The sequence below is a fragment of the Lepidochelys olivacea genome, assembly GCF_965140295.1.
Source record: "Lepidochelys olivacea isolate rLepOli2 genome assembly, chromosome: 11".
Classification (NCBI taxonomy): domain Eukaryota; kingdom Metazoa; phylum Chordata; order Testudines; family Cheloniidae; genus Lepidochelys; species Lepidochelys olivacea.
Genome location: NC_140421.1, coordinates 36,744,878 through 36,763,648, shown reverse-complemented (window position 1 = coordinate 36,763,648; position 18,771 = coordinate 36,744,878). Strand labels below are relative to the sequence as shown.

Sequence of the window (18,771 nt, the reverse complement as noted above, 5' to 3'; positions counted from 1 at the left end):
CTGCCGTGTTTGTTATTTCCATAATATTCAAATCTTTTATGCTCAGATATTTCCAGTTCTCTTTTTCACAGTTATATATAGGCATCTTTAAAACTTCTCTTGAAAAACCTTCATATTCTTCTTCTTTTCTGTTTCCCTAGATGTCTGCCCTTTCCGCACTAGCTAGCAAAAGATAAAACTTCCCTTGTGAACTATGCTTTAATACATTTTTTGCTAGAGAGGTGCGAGCACGTTTTCTCTGCCCAGCTATGGACCCATCTTTACTAGTCTTACTATACCTGCACATACAGAATTTTCTACATTAACACATTGCAGTTACTTTCCTTTCCCCCCTGAAACCACTTACCAAGCAGAGCATTGTTGCTCAGTTGCCTGTACGAAATTAAAATATAATTCTTGATCTAAAACTTAGTTCCTGCTCGTGGCAGCCAATTAAAAAGGCTATTAAAAGCAGTTTAATATAAATAATACAAGGAGAAATTTAATAAAGAAAGTTATGCTGGTGTAGGGAACATCACACATTTTTATATTACCTGAGGTGATAGAAATCTGTACTTTGTTCTGTTTGCCCCCAACCCGTTGTTAATTTTGTTAGCCACAACAAGCAGATATTAACTGTGTCCATTATATAAAATGTGGTGCTCTTCCTCTGCCTCTTCTGAGTCCAAAGATATGACAGTAGAAAAATAAGGCTTTTTATTCAGAAAGAGAAATATTTTCAAGCTGCTACCTAGACGTTTGTATCTGATAGAACAGTATATGTTTGGAGACGAATACAATAGAGTAGGAAATGATAAAATACAGAAATTCTCTGTGGGCCCCTGGATCTGAACATTCAGAGACTTTGGATCTGGAGGTGAATTTTGTAGGTTGGGTTCATGTTTAGTAAAAATAAAAATAAAATCTGTTTCTTTGCTGCAACACGTTAGCCACAAACATGTTCCTGTGTCATGTGGGGGATTTGAAGACATTTGTATCTTCGTATCTCTCCTCTGAATCTCTCTTATCTGGGTTAGTTTCTGGCAACTTTTGATTAGCACCCTCCAAAGACCAACAAAGAACTGATGATGATCCATGGTTTATTCAGTTATCAAATGCTAATCAGTTTCTTTCTAGCAAAAAAAAAAAAATAATTCAATTAGCCAGTGACAGGTAAAAAGTTAAGTATATGGAAAAATTGCTGAAAAAGATTTTATTCCTGTTTAATTTTTCCTCTGCTTTCTCATCAGTCCTAAAACCACTGATTTGACTCTAATTAATTTAATACTGCTAAACATTCCCATATTACAATGGTGTCCAGACTTCTTCTCAGTTACAGGTGGGAAAACATCTTAAATTAGGCCCAAGATCACATGCAGTGGCAATGCCATGATTTAAACCCAGTCTCCTGATCCCAGTCCTGTGCTCATCCCATTAGATTATGCTCATACCAGTTTGATTTCTCTCTCTGAGTTGTAACCTGTTGCCTCCATGCCAATATTTTCATAGTTTTCATATGCTCAGAATGCTTGCAAGTGAAATTGAAGTTGAACTAGGTGATTGGTAACCGGCACATGCTCCTAACAGGATTGTGTTTTTGTCAACAAACAAGTCAGAATCTGCAACATGTGGATCATAGCCTTTATAATATAATCCCATGTCTGACATACGAAAGTCAGTTCTATACCTCAGGCAAGGTAGTGACTTCTTACTTACAGTCAAGTCTTTCAACTGCTAATAATCAAGGTTCATAGTCAAATTTATTGTTATCTTTTCTTTTGCGTGGTGACAGCAACTCTGAATTAGTTGGCACAGAATAACCACAGAATAAAAAGTGACACACTTTCTCCCAGTTACTGTAGACCACTTCCTAAATAAGCAATTTATCAGCTAAATACAAAGGGGAGCTGGAGACTATTAACTGTCACAAAATACATTTTCATGAAAGAATTTAGAGGAACATTAAATCCTCTTGTGAATGTCACAATATTGCTAATTTGAGTAAAATATGGTATAGGGAGAAATAACAGTCTATATTTTAAAGCTATCAGAGTGAAATTCATGGCAGTGCAAAGGATCAAACAAGGGCTGATGCACACTTAAGGCCTTGGTGTGAAATTCACTTCGCCTCTATAAAACCTGAAAAATTGAACTTTATGCCACACTCCTCTCCGTCCCCTTAGCTGAAAACTTCTCTTCACAAGGGAAGTAGGTGAAGAAAACTTAGTTTCTGCATCAGGTTTCACCAGAGTGCAAACAGGGCAAAATAATAATGCAGGTGAATTTCTTTTCTTTTGATTCTGGCTGCTAGAACTAATGGCATCTATTTGCACAGTACACTCAAAGTGAGGGGGAATGGCTGAAAAATAGGGACACTCATAATCAAAGGAATCTAACAGACCTTTCTAAAATCACTGGAGTTGTCCATAACTGGGCTTACTGGAGAAGTATATATATCCTTGAGTTTAAGGGTTAATGAAAATTTCTAGAGATGCAGAGCTGCAATGCTGAAATCCAAATACTAAAAATATTAAATCAGTTCACCCATTACTGACATTTCCAAGACAGATTTGAATGAATTGAGCCCTTTCAAACCTGTCTATTGTAGTTACTATGCAGCTAATAGCTCTCCTAGTAAAGTGCTAAAACACGTATCTCCACAAGCTAAAGGTAAATGCACCATATTCATACCATTTTGTCTTTTTTTATCCATTTTACCTAGTTTATATAGCACTTACAAAATAGCATAGAGATCTTCCCTACAGATATTCAGAGACTAGAAAATTGCACTTGAACATATACTATTCCTTGTCAGCTATTCTTTAAGTACATTCTCTGATGTCTGTTAGACACTCATAAAAAGATGGAGAAGGCCTGGAATAATGGTTTTACCTTTTTTTTTTTTTTAAGGGGGAAAAGGGCTGCTAGAATAATTCTATTCCTATACTATGGTAGAGTAGACAACTAGGTTCTTTTCTAGTGGTTTTGCTTTGGATTCTCTTGTTTTCAGGAGGTACACCTCTGCAATGTGTAAAGCAAAGTCTAGCTTGGTGCAAGGTAGATGTGCTGACACATGTTGGTTCCCAGATCTGTGAACTTTTATTTCACTCAGGTCATGCTGGTGAATTTATTAAGTTTACTAATGTTTCCTCAAATGACAATTTGTTAAAGTAAATCCTCCCATGTCCCTGTCTTGTAGGCAGGATGATTTTTATGCTCCAACTCAAAAATTAGAATTTTCACAAACCACTGCTGATCTGTTAACAATGCTGGAGTGCCAAACCTCCCCAGTGCTTAAATCGTTAAAATAATCTTTGTCTTTTTAAAAATTCTTCTTTGATTTTAATAATATGGGGAGCTAAATAAGAAACTACTATTCCCAGCAAGTAAAACAAAAAGAAAACAAAGTACCTAACATAGATAGTCACTCCTTATCAGACATTTTCATTTTGAAATGAGACCCACAATAAGTCACCTTTGCTACCTAGGAGTCCACATATTTAATGCAATGTAGAAATTAACAAACCAGGAGAACTGAAATAAAAACTACTACTTTATTTTGTAGAACTGATCAATGAAATTGTTTTTAATTATTCACTTTATTAATATAACTTCATAAGCAAACTTTTATGAATGAAACAACATTCATTCATAAAACCGGTTACCCCAATAACTGGCTAATTGAGTTTCACTTTCAATCCAATTGCTGCTTAAATCGCTGAAACTTACACTGTTTCAACATTGTAACTTCTGCTCACTGTTTGCCATTCCTTACACTTGTCCATATTGTAACTCAAACTCCATTTTAACTTGTCCCAAACTCCATTTTAAAATGCTCACTCAGTTTTGTAAAAGCTTGCTGCAACCTTCATTTTTGCAAAACCCTGCTGTAATCTTATTAGTTTAGTTTAGATGTGTGAATGAGGTATGGATGGATGATGGAATCAACCTCCAGCCCCAGCCTGTCCTGATGAAATAAAGTGTAAACACCCAACGGCTGAAGATGCAGACAACAGCCCTGACAAAGTAAGAGGAGTCCACCCTCAAAAGAAAAGAGCAAAAGTACAATTGAAGAAACATCAAAGCCAGGTCTTAGGCTGAAAGTCATGTCTGCAATTGAAGGGTGATCAATCATACCGAACCCAGAGGCAGCGTGACACCGCAAGAACCTATAGACTCTGGATTCAAACTAAAGCCTACAAAAAGGATGAGTGAGATGGAAGACTTTGAAGGGTAACATTCTGCTGCCAACATGGAAGGGCATCGCTGCATGGCCAACAGAGACCCAGCTCTTCCTTGTGCCTGGCTTTCCTGGACAATTAGCTGCCACAAGCTACGAACCCAAGCTACATGCATCCGATGAAGTGAGCTGTAGCTCACAAAAGCTTATGTTCAAATACATTTGTTAGTCTCTAAGGTTCCACTATTACTCCTTTTCTTTTTGCAAATACAGACTAACACGGCTGCTACTCTGAAACCTGTCATTCAGGACTGGTAACTCTACAGCATCTGCAGAACCTGTGTGTGTGTATGAACAAACGTGTGAATGAATGTGAAACTGAATGAAATGTTATAGTTATAATTGACTGCCTACTATGGTTCTTTTTGTATTCACAATAAATGTGACATTTTGTCTTATCCCCTTTAATAAGATCCTGCTAGTTTTTATGTTATTGGTATAACACTTTCTTTTTTAACACACAGCTTTTACAGTAATTTTTAAAAAACTTTTCAAACAAAAGCTTTCCCTACTTCATTTTATGCAATGGCTTTCTGTGCAGTTGAATAGCAATTTACGTGTAACTCCTGGGCAGAACACCTCAAATCAAGATCATAATCACTGACATTATCACCTAAGAACCGTAATGTTTTTCTTCCTTGTTTTCACTGAGACACAGCTCAAAGGGCAAAACAACTCTTCCATCTCCATAAACAGAAATCAACAAGGCCCAGCTATCATAAGTAAACAAAACATCTTCGATGCTTCACAATGATTGCCTAAAAGGCTAGACAATAAAAGTTCCCTCAAAGTTCTAACATTGACTGTGACTGAATGGGACTCAATGACAACATTATTTCTCCTCCTCTTCCTCCTCACAACCACTTTTTGAAAAAAGGAAGCTGGCATGAATGAGTAATATTGGAGTAAAGTGTTCAACATGGTGCTCATTAGCATCAATGGGAGTGGAGCTCCCATTATGAGTCCAATATACTAAGCTCAAAGCTCCTCTCATTGATAACAGTTTAACATCAGTAACTCCATTGACTTCAGTGATCTATACTGGTTTAAATGAGAAGAGAATCAGAACTACTATCTGGAATACACACTGTGATAGAAAGTGTTACCAACTCTCATGGTTTTACTGTAAATATCACAACATTTGTTATTTTCTTAAAGCCATGGTCCTGAATCAAACTGTTTATGGAAGAATCTCACCTTTCTAGTTCTCATGGTTGCAGAGAAAAGCTTGAAAACAAACCCAAACATACCCCAAAGGCTCAACAATCAGAAGGCAAATAAAAAGTACCAGTTTTAAAAAAATCTCATGATTTTTAAATCAGTCTCATGATTTTGGGGGCTTGACTCATGAGTTTTGAATGTGTGGGGATGCCAATACAGAGTAAACCTACTACCCCAAAACAGATTCACAGTCACCACCAGCTGCTAAGAAATAGTGAGAGAAGAACTTTCCATCTGTAGGTGAGGCCCTTCCATTTGGCTGCAGGAATTAATCTAGCAGTTAGAGACTGGGAGGAGGGGGTACATGGAATGGAAATCAAACTTCTGTTGCTACACCAGTATCTGGAAAGGGAATTTACCGGAATTTAAAATCCTGACTACAGGTCACTATCTACTTTAAACAACCCTCCCCACCATCCCCACTTAGTCTCAGTAGGAGAGGATACGGCTGGTCAGAGAATCTGTACTCCCCAAAAAAACTGTGCCTCCCCTCTTGCTTCATCCGGCTGGGGGCATGTTGCTCAATGGACCAAAAACCAAGTATCTGCCACTCCCAGGAGGGAGGAAAAGGGATGAGAGCACTGGAGGTAAATGAGATCTGGGATTTTCATTGGTGGATCTTGTGCCTGTATAAGGAGAAGGGGAAGCCTGAAGCCCTTGTTGGTAACCTCTACTATCTGGGCAGCGGGAGGGTTAGAGGACTCAGAAGTGAGCTGAGTCCTGAGAGACAGGGCAGGGGGTCTATCCCAAATGATTGGTTATCTGGTGGGAGCCCCATAATCCCACATCAGATCCAGGTAAATGCCTGGTGTATGAGAAGGGAGGGAATATATAGTCCCTACCCATGTCAATAAAGCTGTGGCCTGCCGCCTAAAATCCATTCCAATGTCTGTCTTTCATTCACCTATGTGTCCTAATCACCATGATAGTTGAGGGTTAGAAGCTATTAAAAAAAAACAACCTGTTCACTGTTCAAACTAGAAACTTTAGTAGACAGCGGAGTAATTACAACAGTGTCTGCGTAGCAAGAGCCACACAGACTTCTGAAGGAGGTGAGGCAGAAACTTGTGAAAAAATGCCTGGGAGGCAATAGGAGTAATGTTCTAAACCGGGAATAATGCCAGGTGGCTTTGGGAATCTGCCTTCTAGTGGTATCTGAAACAGAGAGACGTAATCTCAGCATAATTTCATAGCGGGAAAAGGACTGCAGTTAGGCTACAATTCTAAAAATAATTCAAAGCTAATTACATAGATCAATTTGCAACCATGCCAAAATAAATAAATGAATAACAGAAACAATTAATACATATTCTTAGTTTGCCCAATCTTGCTCTTATTTAACTCAATGGGCATTTTCCCACGAATTTTAATACAATTTGGGAATAGGACGAGTGTTTCTAAACATGATTTTTCAATGATACATTGAATGTAAAAACCATACACCTGTTGAACATCTACTACGCTGTATTTAAAAGCCAACCCAGGACGATATCTCCAATTTGTAGAGACCGGATTAGTATGATCAGAAATCTTTGGTATTGATAAGCTAAGCACTTGCATCAAGCAGTTATCTCAAACAAAGAGCTGAAATTTTGCAAGTTTTTCTTCTTTAAAGGCATACTTTCTGGTTAAAAATATATTTAAAAAAAATAAACATCCATACCTGTGTTGCTTATAACATGGTGGAAATTTAAACTGATTTTTTCAAAAATGGAATGTACTTTTCACCATTAATGTTTGCTTTTTGCATTTAGCTCAAGTTGGCCAAGAAAAGAAACCGGTCAGTTTCACTTTCCATATCTCATCACTAGCACCATGCTGCCATTTTTTGATTGCATTGCCTGTAGATTAACATATCTAATCCAAACAAAAACCTGTTTTAATTGGATTTTTTTAAATCAGAGGAACATTTCTATTGAATTTAAATTTGTTAAAGTCAGATAAAGTGATCAGGTTAAATGTTGGGCCTATGGTGTCTTGACAGTATCCGTTTAAAATGTGAGAGATGGGAGCAAGCAAGGTCTCCTTGCCATTCTTACCTTCAGTTTTAAAGAGTTAAGCTTCTCTTCCCTTAGATGGTCTCTTAACATCTCTCGATGGAGCCTCTCCTGTTCCATTGCAAATTCTCCAAGGGAGTACTGGCGCACACTGTTGTGACGTGTGGACATGCCCAATGTGCTTCCTCCTTGGCTCGGGACACTAGTGAAGCCTTGCCTTCTTGTGAAGTAGTAGACAGTAACACAGTTAAAATGAACATTCTTTGTCCTTTTCCGCTTCTCCCTCTTCAAGATCGATGAAGCTAAAATGGAAGCCAGTTGTAACATTAATGAAAAACCTGTTGGTCACATAGCAAATCTTTACTTCTCCGAGTAGTCCCACTAACTTTAAATCAAATGGGATACTCACACAAGCAAAGTTTTGCAGGATTAGGTCTCTTGTGAGAGGGGTATTATTAAAAAATAACAGTAAAGATAAAACATTTGCAATAAACATTTTATATGAGACAATAGAATTTGGCTAATAAATATATGACATATTTCTTACTCAAGTTAAGCCAAAGTGTTTAAACAAAGTAAGGAGTCGGACAGCTTCTGTGTTTGCTTTCACTGTTACAAAACCATACACTTGTGAACACTGTCATCTATTTTAAGAGCGGAGATAGTGTTGGCCAGGACACTCTGGTTAGTCCACACTCTTTTCACAATGTTTTATCTTTCACGAGGAAAACAAATGAAGATCGGAAGAAACCATCTCAGTGTAACTTAGCACCTGAAAGACACTGGCCCACTGACTTACACATGATAAAATCCCATTGATGTCAGTAGCATTGCATGACACAAGGCAGGGGAAATGTGACCCAATTTCTCACACAGTGTAATATAGATCTACTGCTACTGTGTCTATAAGAGTCTAGCTGAAGATTTCTAGTATTTTATAGTTGGAATTATTGTCCCTCTTTTTAGGAGTAAGGGAAAATGCCAAGCACTTTCAGTATTCCAGAAAAAGAGAACGGAGCTTTGGAAAACACTATGAAGCAACATTTTACTGTCACCCAGGGACCTAAAAATCCGTAATAATAATGGGAAACCTGTCACAGGATGATACTATATAAATAATACTGATTTACAGCTACACTCCTCTCCTTTTTCGCCACCGATCCCACTGATGCTGCCCAGTGAACAGCTCGTTGTTACATGTGAAGTCAGTGCTAAGCCTATCTCCCCTCTTCTTTTTTCACCCTTCCCTCACACTCTTCTCCTTTTCCTCCTTCCTTAATTCACTTGCATACAAATGTAGCTCTACACGATGTGCACTACTTTAAAAATGGTGCCACAAGTCTTGTTCCTATCTTTAAATATTTGTTTTTTGTTGTACAGATATTTAGAGATTCCTGTAATGATATTCAGTAGTTGACACTCACAAGTGGCTGTGGTTGGCCGTTAGAGCAAAATAAGAGCAACAAACTAGTTCCTTGACTTTTTTAAGATATGACAGTTTATTTGATTTGATTTGAATTATAAAATGGCTATAGGAAATCAAAAAACTAGATGATGTGTTACAGCCATGCAATTTAGATACAACAATTGCATGAGGTATGATATGAGAAACCTATCTGTCAGAAAAAATAGAGTAGTGGTCCCCAAACTGTAGTGCGCACCCTCCTAGTGGGGAGTGGAGGAACATGCAGGGGGGTGCAGTGGAGCCCAGGAAGGGAGTGCCACCCAGCCCCGCTCTGCCCCCAGCTCCACTCTGGCCCCGCCCCTGGCGCCAGCTGCTGGCCTGGCGCTGCTCCCAGCCCCCAACCCCCCCTCCTCACCACAACTCTTTTGTTATGGAACAAAACATTTGTGATCAGAAATAAAAACAGAACAATTCTACATGAGGAAATTAACAGACAACAAAATAAAACATTTTTCACCCTGCTTAAAGAAGTAGTGCTAAGAAAAACTGACTTTTATTAAAAAGATTAATAGCCTTGTTAACAAAAGTAAACCTCTCATATTTCACACACAGACCCAAAATATTGTGAGGTCCAGTAAAATATACTTCTCAAGAAATGTTCTTCAGATGTGCTACATTTAATTGGCATAATATATAACCACTGAGTACAATGCCAGAGGCCCTATATTATTTTACAGAGGATATTTTATTACTTTTTTTTAAATTGCAACTCTGAAACAACTTTATAGTGCTATGCCAAAGATAGGCAGGATGCAAATACGAAGATCTCTGTTATTAGTATAGCTGGTCAAAAAATTTTCAATGGGATAGTTCCACTCCTCCTCAGGAAATGCAATATTTGCTGAAATCAAAATATTTGCAGGAATGTGTTGATTTTAACAAAATTTTTGACTGGAGAAAGTTGAAACAAATCATTTTAGCTTTCTAGTATAATTTTGATAATGTTGAAACATTTTAACTTTTATCAAACTGATCCATTGCATTTACTTTATATTATATTACATTAAACATTATACTGTATGTAGAATTTTATCTAAAATCATGTTTAAACATTATCAAAACAAAACTCTTTGCCTTACTGAGATAAAACTATTTAATGAGATAAAACAGTTTAATGAGAGATAAAACAGTAAATTTTGAAATTTAAATTTTTCATTCAGATTCAAAATGAAAAGAAATTTTGAAATGTCACAATTTCCTGCAGAAAGGACATTTCGTTTTCCAACCAGCGCTAGTTATCAAGCTGGAGCATCCGGGAAATCCTGCTCTCAGACAATGAAAGGAGGAGTCATGTGGGCTGTTCTGGGATTGGTGGCAGGGAATCAGTGGAGAAGCACTGATATTATCTTTCATCCTTAGCAGTGGTTGCACTCCTGCCTCCCAACCAAGTAAACAAATGCAGTGTTTACAGCTACCACAGGAATGAAACAACAACAGGCTAGGTTAAAGATTAAAATAAAATAGAAAGAAAGAAAATTAAAGATATAAGGTGGAAAGTAAAAAAACATTTTACTTAACGAATGACTTAGAACAGTGGTTTTCAACATGTGGTCTGCGGATCCCTGGGGGTCCACAGACTATGTCTATGTTTTCCAAAGGGGTCTGCACCTCCATTTGACATTTTTTAGGTGTCCAAAATGAAAAAAGAAAATGTACATGTCCATAAAGTGCATACACTAAATATATTTGATTACATGGTTGTCACACACACATCCCTAATAGAGCACGCTCTGCTGGACACACACCAGGCTGCTGTGCTGGGTCCAATCTGCAGGATCTGTGTGGTCTCATTAGGCTGCAGCACTGTTTCTCCCCTTGATGTCTTTGGCACATCTCCTGAGCACAGGTGCTCTGTCTGTTATACTTTCACAGAAATGGGACCACATGGTCCAGCAGCCTTAGGCCCCGAGGATCAGTGCTAACTCCTCAGATTCCTAATAGCTCACACACACCCTCTCCCAGAACTCCATCCACCTGGGTACTCTGATTTACACTATGTTTCAGGGACATGTGATAGCAAAATGCAAATTGGCTTTATAAGGGCTCCTAAACACAATTACTTTTTACTTAGATAGCACAAGAGACAAAATAATAAATACATTTCCCTGGCTCAGTTTCCTCACCACTCTGGAGAGTTTTTTGGGCCTGGGCAGAATCCTCTAAGGAGTCCAGGATCTCTCCTCCTGCACTTGCCTTCTCTTCCAAATTATGAAGTGAGTGAATCAGTCTCTGCTCTGTGTCCCACACAATTTTATGTATCCCACCGCCACCACCATCTGATTTCCTGCTGCTGGGGAAATTCCATTCTCCAGTCCTCAACCTCCTGCAGAAAAGTTAGGGCAAACTAGCTTCCCCCAGCCTTCAGAGATCCTATTGTTCTCTGTGGGTCAGGTCTGATCACTAAGAAATAGTCCTTAATGACAGTCTCTTCCAAAGACCAGACTTGTAGGCTCTTCTCCCTGTGTCATCACCTTTTAGAATTTCAGTCCAGCATGGAGGTAAAAACACAACAGAAAAAGCAACCAGCCCCACACACAGTGTTGCCAACCTTCATGATTTTTTCACAAGTGACATGATTTTGGCTGGGGTTGGAACCAGTCTTGTGATGACAAAAGAAGCTTCAGCCCTCTAGCAAATTTGAGTCCTCTAACTGTCCCACCTGCCCACATCTTGGGGCTGAATAACCAATCAGAGCTACTGTAGGCAGAGCTTTCCTCCCCACCCCCTTCTAGTTATCTGAAGTCATTCTTGTAGGAAGGGATGGGGGAGGAGAAAGCTAATGGGTCCATCAGCTCAAGGGGCTCTGCCACCTATCCCCCTGAGCAACAGGATTAGGTGGCACCTCTGCTCCTCCCCTGCCCTGTAGTACCTCGCCTGGGAAAGGGCAGAACGGGGTGGGCTTGCTGCAGCCCTCTCTCCAGGCCTAGGAGATATGGGTGAAGAACTCCAGGAGGAGAGATGTGATTGGGTGGCTTACCTGATGGGTGGGCTGAACTGATGGGGGCGGGGAATGAATGGAGGGCAGAATTAATTGCTGGGCAGGGACTGGGGAGATGTGGGAGTGAGAGCTCCTTCAGCAAGGACCTAAATCACTTCACCCAATAAATCCGGGAGAGTGGGCAACACTAATTGTCACATACACACTGGGGAAGGGCAGGTGTAGTTCAAAAATAAAGAGACCAAAAACGTATACATTTTTTACACACACACAACACACACAAAATAACAACGTGATTTTTGGACCAATCTGACTTTTTATTACTTTAGATTTTTTATGTTTTGAGGTCAGCAATACTGCACATTCCAAATAGTTTGACACAAACATGCAGGGGCCCCAACATCGAACAGAATTCGTAAGTTGTACATAGACAGATCCCCCAAATCAACACAGTCTTTAAGCATTGGAACTACAGTGTATCAGGGGATTAAAGTTAAGGAAATGCTTTTACCCATGGGCACTGGGATTTCCTGACATTATTGCTTAGTGGCAAGAATACTGAATGAGGGGCTCACAGGAGTAACACTATTCTTGTTTCATATATCTGTTGTCCTCTTTATTAAAAAGCACAACTTGTCTATTTTCACCTCCTTATACCCCTTGTGCTGAGGCAGGATCGAGTAAACCTAAACCATTCCTGACAGCTGTTTGTCCAACCTGTTCTTAAAAACCTCCAGTGATGCCAAGTGCAGTTTTATCCACAGTTAAACACATCTTAATAATTAAAAGAAAATGAAAAAAGACAACAGCTCATACTATACAACTAACTCTAATATCACAAGCATCTTTAGCTCTTGTGAATATAAAAAAGAGAAAAAATATATTTTTATGGAATGTCAGATTTTTGTTAAAAGGCAGATAAGAACCATAGTACATCACTACAGAGTATAACTTTGTGCTTAACTATATAACCAACTACATCCATCACATCCAACACCATATATTTAAGTGTTGGGAAAAATTAAGTGTGCAGGAAAAATTAAAAATTCACAACAGGTGTTTAGGTATATTAGTTTTTTGGGACTAGGGATGGTGAAAGAGTTGGCAGTTGTTGGTTGCTTGGAAACTGAGTACTAACTGGTCCTCCTATATGTTATTCAAAGCAGAACTATGTCCAGGCACCTTGAGCTACATGAAAATGCACCAGTACAAACTCCAAAGGAGCAAGTTCTGATCTTATTAACGTAAGATCCAGATTAACTCCATTACTCCTTATTTACACCAGTGCAAGAAAGAGACCAGCTAAATTCTTTCCCTTCTCAGATGACTTTAGCATCATTGGATCTTTACTGGGAAATGCATATTCTCTCTCTCTATATATATATTTCATTATTTGGGTTTCTGTCTTTTTCTACTCATATTAAATACTGAAACAGAAAAATCCTCACATTAACAAAAAAACAACAGAGATACCTTCAGGCAGAAATATTAACTGCAAACAGAGATGGGCTAATTCAGAAAAACGGATGTGAAAACCACTCCTCCTCCCACACACTCCAATTTTGGGAAAGTTCAGGTCAGTGACTTGGAATTGCCTTTGTAACAAGTCTAAACTACAACCCAAATCCTAAATCACAAGAATCTGGGGAGTATTTGAATCTAGTACTGAACCCAGAACAAAGAAACTAATAGAATCATAGAATATCAGGGTTGGAAGGGACCTCAGGAGGTCATCTATTCCAGCCCCCTGCTCAAAGCAGGACCAATCCCCAACTAAATCATCCCAGCCAGGGCTTTGTCAAGCCTGTCCTTAAAAACTTCTAAGGAAAGAATTCCACCACCTCCCTAGGTAACGCATTCCAGTGTTTCACCACCCTCCTAGCGAAAAAGTTGTTCCTAATATCCAACCTAAACCTCCCCCACTGCAACTTGAGACCATTACTCCTCCTTCTGTCATCTGCTACCACTGAGAACAGTCTAGATTCATCCTCTTTGGAACCCCCTTTCAGGTAGTTGAAAGCAGCTATCAAATCCCCCCTCATTCTTCTCTTCTACAGACTAAACAATCCCAGTTCCCTCAGCCTCTCCTCATAAGTCATGTGTTCCAGTCCCCTAATCATTTATGTTGCCCTCTGCTGGACGTTATCCAATTTTTCCATATCCTTCTTGTAGTGTGGGGCCCAAAACTGGACACAGTACTCCAGATGAGGCCTCACCAGTGTCGAATAGAGGGGAACGATCACGTCCTTCGATCTGCTGGCAACGCCCCTACTTATACATCCCAAAATGCCATTGGCCTTCTTGGCAACAAGGGCACACTGCTGACTCATATCCAGCTTCTCGTCCACTGTAACCCCTAGGTCCTTTTCTGCAGAACTGCTGCCTAGCCATTCGGTCCCTAGTCTGTAGCGGTGCATGGGATTCTTCCGTCCTAAATGCAGGACTCTGCACTTGTCCTTGTTGAACCTCATCAGATTTCTTTTGGCCCAATCCTCTAATTTGTCTAGGGCCCTCTATATCCTATCCCTACCCTCCAACGTATCTACCTCTCCTCCCAGTTTAGTGCCAACCAATAATAACGTGTCTACCATACAGATCCAAGTCTCCTTTGCCACAGAAATAAACTGTAATTGTTAAATAATGATCTAAATTGTAGATAAATTAATAATGGAATATGAGACTGTTACACAGCATTAGCCTCAATGGACCTCAGTAGACAAATAATACGCTACACACCCACACAACTCTATCTTTATACAGCCTGATTTTGGAGTCTGTGCCTTTTCATCAGTCAGTGAGATTATGCCTATGTAAAACAGGTCTAAAACAGAGCCCTTGTGTATATTTAGAAACTTCCCAAAGATAGAACACGGAACTCCACACTCAGGAAGAGAATTCTAACTTCAACTAAAAATAACTTCTGGAGAGGGACTGTGAAGCATGCCTCCTAGTTTTACAAAATCCTAGCTTGAATGATATTTTCAGCCTATAATGTTTCTCAAACACTTCTTATTGAAAAAGGAGTAGTTCTTTGGTTACTAAACATAAATAGTCTCTGTTCTGGCTGAAATCCAGGGCATAAGCACTTTCCTCTGCTGTCTCAGCTATTCTCCTGATGTCAAAGACACATTAAAAAAATGTTAAACATATGGCTCCTCAGCAGAATGCTAGCAGTCTTACAATCAAGAGGGCAATGCAATTCATTACCACCATCATAGAAATATTTTAGGAACATGAAAATCTCAAAACTATATAAAGCCCATTTGATTAAAATTCTAGCATAGTGACAGAAGGAGACATTGCTATTCATAAACTCCACTAACTTATTTTCGTGCTTTTTACATATTCTCAGTGCCATATGAGCCACTATGGTAAAAAGGATTAACACCATTCTCCACCTGCTCCATGACTTTCCCACACAGCATTTCATCAAGTCTAACAATATAGAACTGTCAAGCCTAACATATCATGATAATCCAGGTCAGAATATCACTTTCAAGAATAATAATAAATTTTAAAAAAGTCCAAGTCTTTTTAGCAATCACCCTAGAAAGAAAAACTGGGCAAGAGTTCATGCTCTTGAACTTTGCCCCTGCCCTCCCTCCACCCCACAAAAAGATGTTTTGATAAGAACAGATTTAAAATTTTTATTAAAGTTAATATTTCAAATCAAATTTAAGAGGGAAGGTACTGTACATCTGGGGTCGGGCTTGGGTTATGGGGGATTGCAAGTATTGGTTACAAGGTTCACAAGGTACATACATATCACATAACCAGCATAGCTCCAGATTGGGGTGTGGGAGTTTTTAAAGTATCAGTGGATAAGTAGGCTCTGGTACGCCACCCATGGAAGGTATTAAGAGTCCAAGTCAGTACTGGTGTACAGAATAAGTACATGGATGGGGTGCATCCGTGACTTCTTCAGGGAAAGAAGTGGGTTATTTCCCTGGTCAGCATTGTCAGTTAATCGACCTGGTACTGGCAGTGTCCCATGATGTGTTCCGTACAGATGTGTCTGGACCACTTGATGATGTCGGACACCATGAGCTGTCTCATGAGCCAGGCATAGCGTCGACCAACTCTGCACGCTCTCAGCACCAACTCATTGTGGGGGGTCCCATGCACCCAGGGCTCCCACGATCAGGGCGTAGATCTAGACCTTGTAGCCCTGGACTCTCAGGTTGTCGGCCAGCAGGGTATACTTCAACACCTTCTGTGTTTGGGCCTCGTGGAAGGCCGGTGACCTGTTTTCAAATGGCACCGTGATGTCTACCATGAGGACCTTCTCTTTTTCTGCGTCGGGCACGACGATGTCAGGTCGCAGTCGACTGTCTGTCCCGGGGATGGCGGAGTCAATGGTGATCTTCCCCAGGGATGGTGGGATGGCTTTCACCAGCTGGTTCTGGATGGCATTGTGGTGGTGCCACCAGGCTCCAGAGTGGTATCTGCATCCACACAGGATGTGAGGCAGGATCTCGTTGGTGTAGCCACACTTCCTGCAGCGCTTGTCCCGGTTGCCATGGCGGATGGCTCTGTTGAGTCGGGCCCAGTGGACCGAACCACCAGTTGGCGAACGTGGTGAAGCTGCCCCTGGGGAGGAAGTGGTTGCTGAGAAGAGGCTTGAGCCCACAAGACCTTCCCTGTTGTTAGTGGGGGTGTAGATAGATGCTGTGCATCCATGGAGGCATCAACTACATAGTGCAGAGAAATTGGATTTATGTTCAGCACATCAAGAAGGCCATATCCATTACTGCTTGATTGTGCAGGACCCAAAAGGGAGCCAGCTCGGGGAAGAAACTGGGCATGACTGAGGCAATGGTGATAAGCCCTCATCCATGCTATAGAAATGCAACCATTTCTGCTCCTTCTAATAGCACTGCACTGCTCCACCTCTAACCTAATAAGACTGTCAACACAAAATTGAGCAGGCTTCTCATATCCCTAATGCACTTTCCCCTCTCTTATGCAGCAAGTTCAAGATGTGCTCAGTCCAGAGAGGTTCTTCATGAAAATGTTTGCCTGATGTCATAGTTACAGATGTTAAGTTTGGAAAAGTCCTCTGAAAACATATAGTCCAGGCTCCTACATAAAGAAGGACCTTTCTTTAGCTTTTCTGAGGCTTGAAAGCTACATGTGTCTCTGGTGCGTGATGCTCTTGAGTCTGGGGGTGTCAGGTGGAAAAAGTTTTGGGGCCGAGAGGGCTAGTTTGAAATATGGAGAGGTTAGGAAGAAATAAGACAAGTTCTCATTTGAACTGGTCAGAAATGGTTCTCCCCTCCTGTGGAAAACTTTGACAAAAGTGGAAAAATATATTTTTGTCAACATTTTCTGCAGAAACTTTCACCTTTTTAGTTGAAAATCAAAATTTTACAGCCGAAAACTGGAACTTTTCAGGTTTCAGAGTAGCAGCTGTGTTAGTCTGTATTCACAAAAAGAAAAGGAGTACTTGTGGCACCTTATAGACTAACCAATTTTTCAGTTGAAAAGTTTTGATAACAACTTGAAATTTTCCATAGAAAGCAAATACTTTTCATGAAAAAATTAATTTAGGTAAAAAAAAAAGGAATTTTCTGCCCCCAAAAGGGAAAAATGTTGAACAGCTTTTGTTCTCAGCCTATGGGATAGCGAATGTGGTATTTCTGAGCAAGAGGAGGTTGAGCTGGGCTGGAGGGAGCATGGAGAGATGTAGAGCTGGGAGGGGGTTGGTTTGGCATGGTTGACTATGGAGATGGGGAGAATAGAGTGAATTGGTGGTAATGTGTGCGGATAGGGTGAGAGCAGTTGGGACAAGGACAGTGATGGGGTCACAAAGGGATAAAAACTACTTTCTCCCACACTGCCTTTACAGTAAAGTGTCTCAATATTTCTACTCTAAATGGGAAATACTGTGGGAGAGGGAAGAGGGTGCCCCTTTGTTCCAGTTTTTCACTTTGAAAACGTGATCAACCTACAGGTCCACCACTTATTCTAATCATCAGCTGTCATTACTGGATGGTTATTATTGTCCTGGTCATAGTTTCCTGTTGAGTAAGAAAACAGGTTACCACCATGGATCCTAGTGGGATTAATTTGAAGGTAAAGTTTAAGAATTCTTATATTTGTCACATTTGGGCTTTAATTAGTGTGAAAAATAATATGATAACAAATCTGGTGTTATATTTATAGACACAACTAAAGATGCAGGAATGTGAATGTTTCATTTTATTTATTAAAAAGATTATTAATGGCCAGTATATGCGCTATTGGCTTATGTCTGCTCAAGCACAATGTACCAAGTTATTAATTACAACACAAATAAAAAAAAATCTTCAGTGAGGCCTGTTGAGAAAAAAAAATACAGTACTATATTCTATGCTTCAACTGACCATTAGATCAGATTTCAAAAGATTCAGAATCCCAGTAGTATGGGAGATCTTAATATTACAGAATGGGCAATGCACTAAAAGCTAGCATATGTGAGCCATTTAAATACAGTTGTGATCCATTTCATCCTCAAACCTTTCATCCTCCTCAAACCTTTACATCAATTTCCAGAACATCTTATTCTTCTCAATAGCATCCTCTCTCTCTCTCTCTCTCTTTTTTTTACTTAAACCAAATCACATTTTGCAGGATCTTTCTTTTCCATGTGAAAGAATGTCTAAACAGACTATGCAACTTGAAATCTACAGGTCTGATTGGCAATGGCTACTCTCATGTGACTCTAGTCCTGCAATATATCATTATGGTTGTATATTGTGCATTTCCTTGGGCATTGTGATCTATCCTGCTTGGTCCTGCTTTGAGCAGGGGGTTGGACTAGATGACCTCCTGAGGTCCCTTCCAACCCTGATATTCTATGATTCTATGATTCTATCCTTCTCTTCCAACATTTCAGTAACCTCAATAATTACTTATTTCAATACAAGGATGCCTCAATTCATTTAGCCAC

General features: G+C 39.8%; 1 protein-coding gene across 4 annotated transcripts in view; it reads right to left on the bottom strand.

The window, feature by feature from the left end:
* CSRNP3 (cysteine and serine rich nuclear protein 3) overlaps window positions 1-18,771 on the bottom strand; it is a 160,272-nt gene that overhangs the window by 10,165 nt on the left and 131,336 nt on the right. For all 4 annotated transcript variants that reach the window (XM_084642748.1, XM_084642751.1, XM_084642749.1 and 1 more), the window contains one exon: window positions 7,480-7,739. In XM_084642748.1, the coding sequence (XP_084498874.1) occupies window positions 7,480-7,739 (260 nt within the window). The remainder of the gene's footprint in view (window positions 1-7,479; window positions 7,740-18,771) is intronic.